Source organism: Haliotis rufescens, unplaced genomic scaffold (assembly GCF_023055435.1).
Source record: "Haliotis rufescens isolate VD_foot unplaced genomic scaffold, xgHalRufe1.0.p SCAF_38, whole genome shotgun sequence".
Classification (NCBI taxonomy): Eukaryota; Metazoa; Mollusca; class Gastropoda; order Lepetellida; family Haliotidae; genus Haliotis; species Haliotis rufescens.
The window spans coordinates 2,644,318-2,661,866 of NW_025964090.1; the positions used below are offsets into that span (position 1 = coordinate 2,644,318).

At 41.3% G+C, this 17,549-nt stretch overlaps 1 protein-coding gene across 2 annotated transcripts in view; it reads right to left on the minus strand.

Annotated features, from left to right (window-relative positions):
* Nucleotides 1–17,549, minus strand: part of LOC124117822 (dynein axonemal heavy chain 10-like) — a 104,150-nt gene that overhangs the window by 22,611 nt on the left and 63,990 nt on the right. For both annotated transcript variants that reach the window (XM_046479850.2, XM_046479849.2), the window contains 15 exons: nt 16,096–16,303; nt 14,916–15,080; nt 13,093–13,414; nt 11,964–12,052; nt 11,416–11,566; nt 10,289–10,377; nt 9,112–9,309; nt 7,363–7,596; nt 6,914–7,011; nt 5,288–5,469; nt 3,838–3,974; nt 3,054–3,271; nt 2,498–2,719; nt 1,374–1,521; nt 100–235 (listed from right to left, as the gene is read on the minus strand). In XM_046479850.2, coding sequence (XP_046335806.2) covers nt 100–235; nt 1,374–1,521; nt 2,498–2,719; nt 3,054–3,271; nt 3,838–3,974; nt 5,288–5,469; nt 6,914–7,011; nt 7,363–7,596; nt 9,112–9,309; nt 10,289–10,377; nt 11,416–11,566; nt 11,964–12,052; nt 13,093–13,414; nt 14,916–15,080; nt 16,096–16,303 — 2,597 coding nt within the window. The remainder of the gene's footprint in view (nt 1–99; nt 236–1,373; nt 1,522–2,497; nt 2,720–3,053; nt 3,272–3,837; nt 3,975–5,287; nt 5,470–6,913; nt 7,012–7,362; nt 7,597–9,111; nt 9,310–10,288; nt 10,378–11,415; nt 11,567–11,963; nt 12,053–13,092; nt 13,415–14,915; nt 15,081–16,095; nt 16,304–17,549) is intronic.

Below are 17,549 nucleotides of genomic sequence, written 5' to 3' on the forward strand. Positions count from 1 at the left end.
AGTGATTTCTTATGATTTTGGAATGGGTTCGTCACTTTTATTTCCATAAACATCACATAAGAAAACAAATTCCCCACGACAAGAATTAAGAAAAAATACCTTTAATGTTTTTCTCCAGAACGTTGTCAATGACAGGGTCGATGTATTCATCCACATCTTGGAAGAGGAAGGGGAAGCCGTATTTGATAGCCAGCTCCAGCTGCTTCAGGAAGTCAGGGTCATTGAATGTGCACACCTAGAAATAACGAACCATCCATCATAGTATTTGTTTGTTGTTTAAAGCTGCATTCAGAAAAATTCAAGCATATGATGGCAGTCAATAAATAATTGAGTCAGGATCAGACATTCCAGTGATTGACATCATGAGCATCAATCTATGCATGTGGGATATGATGACATGCATCAACCAGTCAGTGAGTCTGTCCACTCTATCCCATTTGTCGCCTCTTACGCCAAGCATGGGTCGCTGAATACCAGTTCTAATCCAGCATTTAACAGGTTCCATGATAGTATGCTAAGCAGATAGAGAAACAAGTTTCAAAACCAAGGCACTGTGGGAGTTATTACAAATCTGATTAAGGCCATGTCGTAGTGGATAGTGCATCTGGTGGATAGTGAGTGTAGTGGATAGTACATGTGGTAAATACTTTGTGTAGCAGAGAGTGTACGTGGCGGATAGTGTGTTAAGATGTCTGATGTTACACTTTTGCCAACTGTCATGCATTAGGAATCCAATAATGACCTATTTAAATCGAATTATTGCAGTGTAGCCAAGAATGATAGGCTAAAGGGAACTCAAAGACGAACATTTTATATACCGAACCAAAATTCATTTCTCACAAACCATCTTACAAGAGGTCAGCTTATGTCAATGTTGAATAAGAGCTACACTACAACATTCAACTATCACGACACTGCATTGTCACCTTGAGGTGTGATGTCACTGCACTATATGACATCATCAATGAGGTGAGGTGAAATGGGGTTCGCGTCCAAGATTATTGCACTTATATAGCGACGTGTGTGTGTGTGCGTGTGTGTGTGTGTGCGTGTGTGTGTGTGTGTTTGTGTTTGTGATTTCTAGTGCTAGCTCACTGAGATACCATGCCAAATACCCCACTCAAACACAGTATACTGACTCCAAGCCGACCAGTTCCTTGTTTTAGCTCCTTAATGCCGAGCGCCAGACAGGGTAACAACAAGTACCATCTTTGAACATCTTTTGGTATCACACGGCCGGGGATTGAACCCCGGACCTTCCACTCTCTGGGCTCTCCACTCTTTCACTCTCTACCACTAGACCACGGAGGCGGTCATGTCATCAATGAAATGTTGCAGCACATTGAAAGATGCAGGAAACAGCTGTGTCCTACCTTAAGGTTGTGTGCCTCTTCCTTCTTCTTTATCCACTTGAGAGCTTGCTGCTGGGGGTCAATACACAGGGGGAAGCGGCTAGCTCGAGTGGTCAGAATACCGTTCTGGATGGACAGTTCATCTGGCGGCAGTCCCTCCGATGTCCATCTGCATCAAACATGTATGTTTAACCATCGAATTGTCACATTGGTGTGGGGAGCACCTCAATCTTTATTTTGGACATAATGTTGTTGTTTTGTCTGCCACAGTTAAAAAAAGTTCTGGATGGACAGTTCATCTGGCGGCAGTCCCTCCGATGTCCATCTGCATCAAACATGTATGTTTAACCATCGAATTGTCACATTGGTGTTGGGAGCACCTCAATCTTTATTTTGGACATAATGTTGTTGTTTTGTCTGCCACAGTTAAAAAAGGTCTGTGCCATAAGTAAACTCCAAACCTGGCATACAATGAGTGTAAGCAATAATCAATGACATTTTTAGTTTTCATGATCTACATATTAAATTCATCAATATTTGTTGCAGTAATCGTCAGAAACCAATTATTATATTGATTGATTTGGTTGGTTCTCATACATGTTTTTCATACAGGACTATCCATATACGAAATTAAAAAACAATCCATTGATATCCATTGTTATTATCTAAAATCCCAAACATAACATTAACAAAATGAGTAACAACCCACGTCGTAGAGGTATGATGACGCAAACAACCAAGTCATCAAGCCTGATCTATAAAAGTATGACCAGCATAGGTTTGTTTGTTTGTTTGTTTGTTTGTTTGTTTGTTGTTTAACGCCGCACTCAGCATTATTCCAGCTATATGATGGCAGTCTGAAAATAATCAAATCTGGACATGACAATCCTGTGATTGACGTCATGAACATTCAACTGGAATACGTTGAGATGCATCAACCAAGACAGCAAGCCTGACCGCCCAATCTCGTTAGTTGCCTCTTACGACAAGCATATTCGCCTTTTACAGCAAGCATGGGTTGCTGAAGACCTATTCTACCCCGGATCTTCACAGGTGAACAAGGGTTAGTGAAGACCTACTCTAACCCAGAATCTTGTCATGATATCTGAATAATCCCAACATCAGCAACAATGGCAGCTACTCACTTGCTGACCTCCACATCGTTAGTAAGCAGGTCTTCCACCTTGAAGGGGTCACTGAGTGGAACTCCCCGGCCACGCAGATCATTCACCCAGTCTTTGTGTACAAGGTCATAGCGGAACTCCCAGCTGAAGGCGCCCACATAGCTGAGGAAGGCGGAGCTGACCAGACAGTCTCCCAACAGTCGGATCCTCATCTGCTTCAGATCCTCCAAGTCCTTCGTCCACCTGGAGAACGGATGTTGAAGCGTTAGCACTGTAGTGAGTCATGCATCTACATCATATTTTAACATTGTCTCACATAACTCCGGAAGGCGTGTCTATTTTATGTGACTATTTAAGGATGAGTCACAATGACCTTTTGATAAATAATGTGCTTATAATGAAAATTGTTTTTTTTAAATTTTTATACAGTCTGTTATTTCAAGAGCAGTATTTAGAACACTATAACTACCAATCAATCCTGACAACTTTTCCTATTTTCTTAAGTTTTAATTTTAATTTTCCTGCCTTTTGGCACCTAATCCATTATCCACAAAAATATGATAAAAAAGTGATTTACCTAATGTTCTCAGAGCCGAGACCGGAGATGAGCTTATCTGCAGCGATCAGCCTCCTCTCCATAATCTCTGCCTCATCCGTGAGGGCTTTCTTCTCGGCCATAGCCTCCTCGTACTGTTTGTTCAGCGCGTTCAGCAGCTTCTCCAGGGAGTTCACCTCGTTCGTGATCTTATCCAGGTCTCGCTTGGCTTGGTGATACGTCCTCTCCAACTTAGCCACCTGTAAAGTAAGTGGACAATTTGCCGTCTTGTTAGTTAAGTGTTAATTCCAATCCTTTTCCGTTACCATGATGAGACTTATTCTGTTCGCCATATACAATAAATGAAGAAATTAATTTTAGTTTCAAACAACATGCCTACTAACGCTGGGACGAGTCCAAATTTACCACCAGGGTACCCACTACCTTATTACCAGACTGTACCCGGGTACCCGCTGTTGGTGTCAAGAGATAGGTACAAAATGTCCGATTGGTAATAGTTTGACAGTAGCCCTGGCAAAATGTTTTTAGATACACGTATAAAACGATGTGGTCATGCATACACTGAAGTTGACTGAAGTTTCAGCTTTGTTCAAATATATTTAAGTCAGAAGAAATCATGAAGAAATGCGAACATTAGAGACTTAAAATTGTCGTGTAACCATGTAGTTATATAATGAATTTTTCTCATGAAACAATATATCACGTGACTAACCACGGGTCCGGGTAGTCCTGTGCGTACCCGGGTCATACTCAGTACCCACCCGACCCGGGTACCCGAGTTACAGGTCCCAGCCCTAATGCCTACCTTTTCTCTCTTGGGCTTGATCTCCCTGGCAACAACACAGTAGCCCATGACGGCCTCCACGAACTTGAGCAGCCCCGACCCAGCTTTACTGATGTTCTTCATCTCATCAGGGCTCATATCAATGTCCTTCAGCAGCCCTGACACACAAACCAAACAGTCAGTGGATATAACCAGCAGAGTTACACATGTCACCAAGGCCTGGACACCAATGGAGTGAGCAATCTCATTAAAACCAGACCTTGGTTCTTGCTACCGTTAAACAAAGATCTGAAGACATCCCATTAGGGGTCACGTCAGAACAACCTTTCATCCGACCCAATCAGAACATTGCTTACCAGATCATGAAAGTGACTGTCGGGATGTGATTTCTAATCATACAACCTCGAAAACTTTAACACGGGGTATTCCGAACGATAGTTACGGGTTTAACGACTGAATCCTTACAATCTTGTCCATCTATTAGCCATTCCAGAATGTTCTTTTGTTAAGGTTTCAAATTTGTAATTGAGAATTTGTCAAAATATGTTTTGAAGCGTAGTCTCGAATTTGAAATTAGTGCCGTAAAGCACGAGAATGCTGCCTTCTGATTGGTCATTCCATTGGTCGGTCAAAGTTCGCGCAAGGTCAGTCTGACGTGTCCCGTAATGGGATGTCCTCAGATCTTTGTTTAGCGGCAGCAAGAACTAAGATCTGATTTTAATGAGATTGTTTGAGTGAGTGAGTGAGGTTTTACGCCGCTTTTAGCAATATTCCAGTAATAAAACGGCAGGGGACAAGAGAAATGGGCTTCACACATTGCACCCATGTCGGGAATCGAACCCGGGTCTTCAGTGTGACGAGCGAACGCTTTAACCAGTAGGCTACCCGACCGCCCCCATTGGAGAATATTTAGGTAACTATATCAATATGTGTGTGTGTGTTTGTTGTTTAATGCAGCACTCAGAAATAATTCAGCTATATGATGCTATATATGGCCTGTGAATTATCGAGTCTAGACCACATAAATCCAGTGATTGATATTATGAGCAACGATCCATGCCATCAAGGTACATTATACTATGACACTGAAGAATGCTTGATTCTTATTGGTTAAAAAAATATCCTTTATCTGTTAAATAAAGCCTTTTCACACAAAAATGAGCATATGAAAACATAAATCTTCAGTAACCAATGCTTGTCGTGAGAGGTGACAAATGGGATTCGGTTGTCAGGCTCGCTGACTTGGTTGATGCATGTCATCATATCTCAATTACATAGATCGATGCTTATAATGTAATTCACTGGATTGTCTGGTACAGATTCGATTATTTACAGACTGCTGTCATAAAGCTGGGATATTGCTGAGTGCGGCATTAACCAACCAACCAACCAACCAAACAAACAAACAAACAAACAAAAAACAAACACACAAACAAACAAACAAAAATAAGCAAGGACAGTTGATCAGTACCTTTGACAGCCTGGGTCTGTCTGGAGCCGATGTTGTCCACATCCAACTCTGTCAGCGTTCTCAAGAAGTTGGCCTCAGACATCATTCCCTTAGCTGACTTCCAGGACACTTCTCGGATGCCCTTGAGGACCACAATACATTCACACACTGTCTGCACAGCCTTCGGGGGTTTGGCAAAAGACCTGGCAAGTGAATCAGTCAATTTGTGAGTTATACTGCATCAACTCTTTCTCATCTAGTTCTTTGCCATCATCTCAGAAAGGAAGAAAACGAGTCTGAGATAGAGAGTTGGTATACTGTAAATCTTGAAATTAAATGCGAAAAATGCGTGTGGTCTTTGCTCGCACTTTTAAACATCGCATTTATATCAACAATAGGATTTTTTGGATAGCAAAAATACCAACTAAGACATATGCTGATGTATTCCATATCATTGTTTATTGAGCAGCACTTGTCTATAAAGTATATAAACAATGTCATTCAAACACCAATTACGTCCTGTGAATTGTCACTGCTGGGGTCAAGACAAGAGTTCTACTCACTTATGTCATCACTGATCACACCTGCAAATCCAGACAGACGCGACCAACGCAACACGGTGTCTTTGTTCTTTGTGCCTGCGTCAAAGGCCGACACGAGCCAGCGCGCATGTATTGTTTTTGCGGAAGCACTTTACTCAGCGCTAATAAGCAGTGCTATTTCGTGTGTGATTGGATTAATGTAAGGTTGGATTAAGGTGAGGATTCTAAACCTGACTGAGGACATCTTTAGATAGAAATCCACTGATGCTTGAGAGGAGGGGTGTCTCATTCATATTGAGTTGCATTTATGGCTAGGGTCCAGTGGTCGCATTCTTTTGGAGACGCATTAATTTCACGATTTACAGTATACATACACAAACAAGTGAATTTAGACTAACATCTAGTCTCTGAACTAAAAACATTTTACAGAAAAAAAACCACGATTGTTAAATCATCTTAATACAATGTGACATAAAGGAGCCAAGAGACTTTCTTCTTTTTCAGAAACTGCAGTAATCTAGACTTGCCAAATATTTGCATGGGCTGTATTGGATTTATTTGTTTCAGGAATTTTGTTTGATATCTGTATTTCTCTTTTTAATGTTAAGAAGATCAATTATTTTTTCCAAAACATACAGATATACAAGTGCTCAATCATATATTATTTTTAAGGATTTAAATTAACAAACCGTATTCTTTGGACACTTTTATGAAGTCCCATATAGTCCCATATGGTGACATATAGCCACATATAGTCACATATAGCTACATATAGCTACATATAGCCACATATAGCCACATATAGTCACATATAGCCACATATAGTCACCAATAGTCACCAAGTCACCTATAGCCACATATAGTCACATATAGTCACATAGCAAATATAGCCAAATATAGCCACATATAGCCACATACAGTCACATACAGCAACATATAGTCACATATAGCCACATATAGCCACATATAGCGCACATAATTTTTTCCTACAATGTGAGGCAATTTGTTTTCAGTAAATCAGGGGCTTGACTCATTTTTTTAGAACACACCTCCCCTGCCCTTGAAAATGAACTCAGTCCAGATATGAGTAACTGCAGATCCTTACCTGATCTCAGTAACATCTGACTTGTCGAGGTCCTCCAGGGCAAATCTGGCAGCCTCCAGGGCAGGCAGGGCCTCTTGCAGGGCATCCTCAGCTTCTTTCTGTGGGAGGACAGCAACATAGGCATGAAACATAGTGCTAGTCATTCCTTCATTACAGTTGAATGCTGCTTTGAACAGTATTCCAGTACATCACAGCATGTCAGCTTGATGTGGGAGGAAAGCCTGAAGTGATGCAGGTCTCAAACCGTTAACCACTTTAGTGAAACCCACAAGTATGGTGCTGACAAACCTAAAAAAATAATCAGGGCAAAGTGGGATTCCAACCCAAAGTCAAAGGTTTCTGAAGGATGCACCTCTGCCCAGTGAACTGTCCCCAATTCCCCCCCACCCCCCTCACTGAGACCACTGGGGGGTCACCGTAACATTACTGTACATTAAATGGAGTCCTACCTTCTCTACAACAATGATCTTGCTTTGTTCTGCAATTTCATGCCCTTTCTTCTGAGCCAGTTGTTTCTTCTCTGTGGCTTGGGTGGTTCCAGATGAGATCTCCTCAAGCAGTGCCTCACAAGCGACAGTCTTCTCCGTCACGGCAATCTTCTGCACTGCCAACTTCTCATTGAGCACAGCAAGCTGCTCGCTGGCATCTGCGATCTTCTGGAGACCTCCCGCCAGACGTTCGCACTGTCAAATGTAGAAAATTCATGCCTGATACTTTCACAGAGGCAGATCCTGCAGTGAATCAAGTGCCACAACCTCAGCTCTTCGACTTACTGATGGACATACAGATATTAGGCAAAATTAGTACATAAGGGCTTGGAGATAAAGGTTTGCATCATTATTCTTTTTTAGTATTATTTTTATTTTTTATTATTATTGTTTTTGTTTTTTTATTATTATTATTATTATTTTTTAAAATCTATAAGCTCATTGTTGCCTGGTTGGATTTACCAATCCAGTGATTAATATCATGACCATCGATCCACGCAATTGGGATCGATGACATGCATCAACCAAGTCAGCGAGCCTGACCACCTGATCCCATTAGTCGCCTCTTACGACAAGCATAGACGCCTATTATGGCAAGCATGGGTTGGTGAAGACCTATTCTACCCCGGATCTTCACGGGTGCCCCTTTATCAGGTGCACAATATTCAAAGCATCAAATCATCAAGACTACCCACTCTCCACCAGGTGAATAATTTCATTACAACACTTGCAAAGCTACTTGTCCTTTCTGATGCAAGGGGTAAGTGAGATGGCTATGACACTGCTTTGAACAATATTTCAGAAATATCACAACATGTCAGCTTCATGAGGAAAGCCAGAAGTGATGCAAGGTAGCAGACTTATCACACTGCCATAGGGCTGACAAACCATGTTTGTTTTTTGTGTGTATGTTTGTTTGCACTCAATATTCCAGCTATATGTCAGCTGTCTGTAAACAATCATGTCTGGGCCAGACAATCCAGAGATTGACACCATGAACATCGATCTACTCAATTTGGTGAGGTCAGGTGAAATGAGGTTTAACGCCGCGTCCAAGATTATTGCACTTATATAGCGACATGCATGCACGTGTGTGTGTGTGGCTGCTTGTACTAGTCCGGACTGATGCCGATTTATAGTGCTAGTACACTGAGATACCATGCCGCAGTTTAACATGGATACCTCACTCAGACACAGTATACCGACTCCGAGCCGACCATTCCTTATTTTAGCCCCTTAATGCCGAGCGCCAGACATGGTAACAACAAGTACTATCTTTTAACGTCTTTTGGTATGAAGCGGCCGGGGATCGAACCCCGTACCTTCCGCTCTCTGGGCGGACGCTCTACCACGGAGGTGGTCTACTCAATTTGGATGCAATGACATGCATCAACCAAGCCAGATCCCATTAGTCGTCTCTTACAACAAAAATGGGTTGCTGAAGACCAGTTCTACCCCATAATCATCATGAGGGGACATTCCAAGCATCATAATCTTGGCGAATATTGGATTCAAACCCTTGATCATAGGAATCAGGAACGCCAAAGGGATGCAACTCTGAACAGCAAAATTACTGCCCTTCCTGGCCACCAATTTGATGAAAGGTGATGAAGTGATCTTGAACTGTCTTGTACATATATGAAGAAGTTCATATCGCCATGTTTCTCTGTTGATATGTTAGTCCAAGGTGTCACTGATTATCGGACCCACCTGAGCCAGGATGAACTTGTCCTTCTCCTCCAGGAGTTTTAGATACGTGTTGATGAAGTCCAGGTAGTTTTTGGGTGTGACGTAGTTGTTACGTCTCAGACGCTGCAGGAACTTCTTGCTGTACTGACCAACACTTTGATGCACCAACACAATGTGGCTGACGACATCTTCGCGATGATTGTCGGGGATGAGACTATGCTGTCAACGATAAAATGTTGGTGTTCATTATAACACGCCTTGCTTCAGAGAACTGAAAAAAGAATCTTCAAGCTGCTGCAAAACACTTTCAATAGTGTAGTGTCAGGGTTGTTGGTTGGTTGGTTTGTTGTTTAACGCCACACTCAGCAATATTCCAGCTATATGACTGCGGTCTGTAAATAATCAAGTCTGGACCAGACAATCCAGTGATTAATATCATGAGCATCGATCCACGCAATTGGGATCGATGACATGTATCAACCAAGTCAGCGAGCCTGACCACCCGAACCCATTAGTCGCCTTTTACGACAAGCTTGGGTTTTTGAAGACCTATTCTACTCCAGAATCTTCACGGGTCTGTAGTATCAGGACATAGACAGGAGGCATACCATGTGTTGTAGCAGGATCATGAGGTACATGGGATTTTATGCAACCTGCATCAGATTTTATGGTATAAACCCCATGTACCCCTCCTGATCCTGCTAAAACGAAGTAATCTTATCTTACAGACATGTTCTAATATGACATAGTAAAAGAATTAAAACAAATTCAAAACTGATAGAAAGCAGCTGTTGAACTGAGCTGAGGTTAACTTGTGCTTTGTCATGTGACTTTCATTGACTTGCAAAAAGCATGCTGCTTTTTGCTTAGAAGCGGAGTATAGAGGATTTATTCTGCCTCTCAAATCTTTATGCGCAGCCTGACTTACTCGTGGTCATCTTCTCGAGGAAAGGGGATTAACAGACTATAAAAGTCCAGTTCCACCCTTGCCGAAATAGGATGGAATTCCGGAGTTACATTTTGGCTAGACTAACTATCTGTGCATGGTTCAATCAAAATCACGTAACAAACAAGACATCTGGTTCGTAAACAAACATTAAAATGTCAGGTGGGCAGGAACAATTATCTAATGACCAATATTTTAGCGCTGAACATAATATGTATGGGGCTCACTTAGATTCCATTCCATTTAACTTACATCAGGTGAGATGAAGACGCTGGCTACAGCATACAGAGCCTGCTCCGGCCAGGGGAAGAACCAGTCAATACTGGCGTTGTTTACCATTCCTGGAAAACATTGCAACATCTAACAAATATTCTGGCATCAAATCAAGAAATGGTATTTCAGATTGGAATATTTTCTATGATGATATCCCTTAGAAACCTTAGACTTAACAATGACTGCTGAGGAACAGTCTGACTGTCTGGTGGACATGAAGTTACTGTTTGTTTGTTTGTTTAACGCTGCACTCAGCACTATTCCAGCTATATGACGGCGGTCTGTAAATAAACGAGTCTGGACCTGGCAATCCAGTGTTTGATATCATGAGCATCAATCCACGCAATTGGGATACAATGACATGCATCAACCAAGTCAGCGAGCCTGACCACCCGATCCCCTTAGTCACCTCTTACGACAAGCATAGACGCCTATCATGGCAAGCATGGGTTGCTGAAGACCTATTCTACCCCGGATCTTCACGGGTCATGAAGTTACTGATGAAACAACTGTCTGGTGGTCTTCAAGTAACATGGGTTGCCTGCACCAGATTCAAATTCTGACAACACAAAAATAGCAGCACACTCTGTGAGATTTATTGTTACACTACTGAGACTGAAGCTAAGGCTAGGATGAGGTGAGGTGAAATGGGGTTTAATGTTGCGTCCAAGAGTATTGCATTTCCATAGCGTTGTGCATGCATGTGTGTGTGTAGCTGCCTGTACTAGTCTGGACTTATGCCAAGTTTATAGTGCTAGCCTACTGAGATACCATGCTACAGTTTAATATGAATACCCCGCTCAGATTCCGAGCTGACATACGTTGTTTTAGCCCCTTAGGCCAAGCACCAGGCAGGGTAACAACAAGTACCATCTTTTAACGTCTTTAGGTATGACACGGACAGGGATCTAAAGCTAAGACTGAGATGGAGGCTGAGATGAAAATTGAGTCTGAGGCGAATACAGAGGCTGGAGCTGTTATTAAGACTGAGATGGAGGCTGAGATGAAAATTGAGTCGGAGGCGAATAAAGAGGCTGGAGCTGTTATTAAGACTGAGATGGAGACTGAAACTGAACTTTGAGACTGGAGTTGAGACTGAGACTGACCTGGGAAGTTCCTGCATCGTGTCCTTAGTGTGTCTCCCACGGGTGACATCGCCATAACAACGTGGAGATTGTTGGCACATTTGTTGACATAGAACTGCCAGATGCTCTCTCTTGCATGTGGACATCCGGCCGCCAGGGCCTCATTACGTACCTGCACACACCAGGGGAAGTCACTCACACTAATGATCACATTGTCTCAATGTCACAGCGTTTATAGTTCAAGCACAGACAGGAGTGTTAAAGGGTGACTATGAAATACTATTATCTTAGTATTAGAGTTTAAGACAACAAGACAATTCAAAACACATAAACTCTCACATATTTTTTCTGAAAGAAATGGTCAATTATGTTCATTTTTACAGATGGGGTTTTCCACTACAGAAGAGTCCCAATGAAATGAAAGAAAACTGATTTCGAATTTACATTCTATAATTCAAGAATATTATTTGGTATTTACACCAGAATCAAATAAGTGTATGTCACTCAATAACTGCCGTATTTCCCTAAGTAAGGTACTTTTGGTTTCAAAAGATAATTCTTAACCTTACCGATCCAATGATGCCTTCCTTTTCATCATCAGCATACAATGCAGGCACCATGCCGGATGTCAACATGTTGTTGATCAGCTCCAGAAATCCTGGGCAAGAAAGACATCATTTGTCAAGCACTTACAAATATTACCATCTTAATCAGAATGTCAAGCAAAAGTCCCAGCTTTGATTATATGTGAGGTGAAATTGGGTTTAATGTCGCGTCCAAGATTATTGCACTTATATACGTCTTTTGGTGTGACGCGGTCGGGGATTGAACCCCGGACCTTCCGATCTCCGGGCGGACGCTCTAACACTAGACCACGGAGGCCGTCAGCTTTGATTAAAAGTACATGTAATACAAACAATCAAAAGTATCACTAAAGCACTTCAAACGCAGCTTAATCATGTGAATCCTTCTTGTACTCAAAAAACACAACATTTCAAGGCAACTTCTTGCACCTTTTCTGCCCTGAAACTCCTCCCATGGATAATGACTAAATTTTGTAAATTGAATATAACAAGTTTTATTATATTGTGTATTGTTAAACATAAAATCTACACTGAAATTCATTTACTAATAAAAGTTCCCTACGAAATTGATAGACAAAATGGCTGAGACAGGGAAGTGTTGTTATCTCCCCTGTATCCATGACTACAAACTTACAGTGACTGACCATGCTATTTGTTTGTTTGTTGTTTGAGGCTGCTGCACTCAGTAATATTCCTACTATATCACGTCAGTCTGTAAATAATCAAGTCTGGATCAGACAATCCAGTGTTTGACATCATGAGCATCAATCCATGCAATTGGTATATGATGACATGCATCAACCAAGCCAGTGAGCTCATCTCGTTAGTCGCCTCTTGCGACAAGCAAAGTCGCCTTTAAGGCAAGCACGGGTTGCTGAAGACCTATTCTCAATCGGATCTTCACGGGTCTCACCATGGTGAGTAATATATACTTACGTATGTAGAAAATAGGATCTGCATGTACGATCAGAGTCAATCTGTCAAACACTTTAGCTACCCAGCATGTCGCAATACATATCACAATAGAGATACATGAATGGCAACATGTTGCAATACAAATGTTTGATTATACGCAGTCCAATTAAGTGTTAAAAATGGCTCTAAGTGACCTCACCCTCTTCAGCCACATGCTGGTCAGTGAACAGAAAGACTGTTTTCTTGTTCTCCATGCCCAGCTTGTTGTACAGGATCTTTAGATCGTCCCGGAAGGATCCCTCGTTGTATCCCCGGCTCAGCTTTATCTCGAACACCTCGCATCCAGCAGCGTAGGACGCAAGATGACACAAGCTCTGCTTGCCGGACCCGCCCACACCGACCAGGAGGGCATGACCACCGTCCATTCTCAGGACACGGTGGACACGGGTCAAATGGTCCAGAGCATCGTCGAAGAGAACAAGGTTCATAGGGGTGTTGTTTTCATTGTACTCTTCCAGAATCTGCAGAAGGAATACAATGTACAATATACAATGTGCAAGACAAAAGTGTGATACAATACACAAAGCAATGAACACTTTTCAATATAGTCTCAGTATTAATGTAAACATAGACAACTATTGTTTGTTTGAGTTTATATCTGTACAGTAAAGTACGGTTATAGCGAACACGCTTATAACGAACTGACGGATATAACGAACTTACTTTTTTGGTCCCGACTATGTGCTGTAGTTAGGCTGTATATATGCTTATAACGAACTATGGTTATAACAAACTAAAATTAGTAATCCCTTTGAGTTCGTTATAACCATACTTTACTGTATTTATAAATATCGTGCATGTGCAGTGGTCTGCACATTCCTGTCAGAAGTATGAATGATCTTCCTTTGATTATTGTGATCTTCATGTGTCATGAGCCAATATAATTGTAATCAAATCTTTCACTCTGATATGTCACATCTCTGTAGGAAGATCTAAGGACACCTGCATAGGAAGTCACGATTAGTCAATCCGTGTTGCAATCTCAATTAACAAAATCGAAGTTCACGCTAACTCTGAACAAAGATCTGAAGACATTCCATAACAGGTGATGTCAGAATGACCAATCAGAGCGTCGCTCACCAGATCAGGAAGGTGACAGTCGGAATGTGTTTTCCAATCATGCAACCTCAAAAAGTTAACATGGGATATTCCAAATGACAGTTACTGCCTGTCAGGTGATTCCGACAAAATCATCGTCTATCTATCGCTTCAATGGGATAAACATTTGAATGGAAGAGACGTTGCATAGTACGTAGGAAGTATTGCCATACAATCTCAACTATATATATTAGACATTACAGAATGTTCTTTTGTTCAGTTGTCAATGTTTTAATCGAGAATTTGGTCAACATATTTTCAAGCATAGTCTGAAATGGAAGTTGTAAAACTTTGAGAAAGCTTCATTCTGATTGTCTGATGGTGACTTCTTTTAAGTCATTTCATTGGTCCAATTGGTAATAGAAAACAAATTTAACCAGGCTTTTCTGAATCCCCCAAAATAAAGCAGTGCTATTATATTGTGGATATTTAAGATAATCAGTCATGTCTGAGCGAATGGAGGGCTTACCGTGTTCTAAAGAAATAAAGTCAAACCATTTTAGAAAGCTGACATCTGGTTCAAAAACATATACAGCCATCATTTTGATTGGGTAGTCAAAGTTCACTCAGGGTTCACATAATGAGACCTCCTATGCAGGTGACCTCAGATCTTTATACAATGAGGTATCGTATCGGGAGTAAAATGAGATCTTAATGAGATTATGTCCTATTCCGAGATTGGGTTGAATGTTATTTTAGCTATGATACCAAGTAACTTTACAATCCTTAGTGTTAAATAACATTCTGATTAATTCTAACATAGCAACCATCACAAGCACATTTTTTATAAAATTAAGGAAAACTTTGAAGAAATGTAAATTCTCATGTCCAGAAGTGGATACTTAATGCAGCTTTACTACCTACCTCCTGGAAGAGAGCCTTGCTGGCCTCATAGTCCTGTACATCTTCATAGAGTCGAGGTTCTCCCTCGTCCAGCGCTGTGCGATAATCACCATACAGGATTGGATCTTTCTGCACAAACTCAACCTCCGCCTTGAAGTTTTCCTCCAGCAGACCTTTCAGTGTTTTCTGGGGGAAAATATGCATAAATTTTAACGTTCCTGGGAGACGTGGGATGAGGTTAGGCAAAATGGGGTTAAACGTTGCATTCAACATTACTGCACTTCCATAGCGACATGCATGCACGTACATGTGCGTGTCAAGCGCCGGGCAATGTAACAAGAGGAACCATTTTTTTTACATTTGTTGCATTTGCTTGGCGCTATTTAAGACCAATGTGTTGTTGCTCAAAGCACCCTTAATTATTACCTTAGTCAGTGGATTAGTGTGCACTCAGTCATCATTCTCATCTCCCTGGGGAGTATACAGCAATATCTGGGATGCCAGATATGGGCTTTACACATTGTACCCATGTGGGGAATCAAAGTTTGATTCCAACAAATGAGTCAATCTCTGGGCCACCTCAAACCTCCTTATGTCAGTGAACATTGTATAACAGTCTGTTTGTTTCTTGGTTCAATTCTCTTTTAACATTTCACTTCCACACTGAAGGAGAATTAGGAAATCGCTTTCCTTAAGACCTATAGCTAATTACACTGGTCCTCAGAGTCGGTAGCTTTCCTACTTGAACAAGGCAAAGACGAAGCATTGAGACCTGGTTCAGAATTAAGTTTGTTTGTTTGTTGTTTAACGCTGCACTTAACAATATTCCAGCTATATGACGGTGGTCTGTAAATATTTGAGTCTGGACCAGACAATCCAGTGATTGACATCATAAGCATCAATCCACACAATTGGGATATGATGACATGCATCAACCAAGTCAGCAAACCTGACCACCTGATCCCATTAGTCGCCTCTTACGACAACCATAGTTGCCATTTACGGCAAGCATGGGTTGCTGAAGACCTATTCCAACCCGGATCTTTACAGGTCGGTTCAGAATTAAAGCCCTCAAATGCTACCAGTTAATGAGAACCTCCTTCTCTGTATTATTACTTGTCCTCAGCACAATTTGGTAGTCTTGGGTTTGAGGACTAGCATGAATTTCGAAGACTGCTGAAGCATACTTTCGTGGACTTACGTTGACTAGTTCCTTGTCGGTCTCACTGATGAGTCTGTCCCCAATAACTCTCAAACATTCATTCCTCCAGAGTCGGAGAAACTGGTCGACTTTGGTGAACCTGTCGGGTGTTGACAGACACAGGCCGTTGTAGATCCGAGACAAGTCTCGCAGGTTGAAGATGTAGTGGAACTTGGATGGTGTGGGAGGAAGTTCCTTTACAATGGAGCTGAAAGAAAAGAGAATATTTAATAAATACACTTGTAAATACATTCTTATTCCTGTAAAGTAAGCCAGTTTTATACAGTCAGAAAGCCCAAAGCTCATGATCATTTTAAGGAAACCAAATTTGTCCCCAACCATTTTTACACAAAAACAGCTAAGGCCACATATATTGTTAAACCTCACAAAAAAAAATCACAAATTTTCTACATGACAATGACAATACTTTACTACCATCAAGGGAATTCATTTTTTTCTTTACATGTTTTTCTACAAACCTCCAAGCCAAGAAATCAAAGCCTTATTATTACCCAATGCAAATCAGATATTATATCACATATTTAATTTTCTAACATATTCATGTCAGAACAACTATTTTGGAGACAAACATCAGAGCGAAAATATCAAACAATATAAACTTTGATTTTTTCCGTCAAATAACAAGTTTATTTGTCTTCACACATTGCACCAATGTAGAATTAAACTAGAGGAGCCTTCAGTAAGGTGTGCTAAACCAAGGCAGTTCGAGTCTGCACCCATGAGACTTAGCTAACAGAAAGCATCTGAAGCAGCTGGAAGGGCGCTAATTTTAACTTGGCATCACCCTTTCCAATGCAGACTGTTGTCATCACAAATAACATCTTCCCAAAGCAAGGGAGTTAACTGACTTTAAAAGTCCAGTTTCCACCCTTGCCATACTAGGCTGTAATTCCTGGGCTCGATCGTAGCGCCAGCAGTGGTTATTACGAGTCATGTCCCTTCTAAGCCTCTCCTATGGTCCAATCAGATTCCACCTCTCGTATCACTTGCATTTGTATCAAACAAAATGGCGGAGCCCAGTCAAGACGATCTGATCGATAATCAAGTTCTATAGTGTGATAAAACGTGTCTTACATCGCGAAGTGCATGCAATTGCGTGAGCACCTTGATTAAAAACATGAAAAGATTTGTTAAATATTTCTTGACGAGTGGCAGTGTACATGCTTGGCATCTCCTGCAATCGACCGAAATCTATCTACATGACATTTTACTGACCGAAATTCGATTTCGTTGCGCGATTTTGTTGGACTATGCATACTCGTTAGTCCAGCCAAAATGTAACTCCATAATACCAGCCTAGTTTGGCAAGGGTGGAAACTGGACTTTTATAATCAGTTAACTCTCTTGCCTCGGGAAGATGCACAAATAGCAACTAGACCCCATCCGCCATCTTTACCCCTCAGCATACCTGCTCCTCAGAATACACGAACACC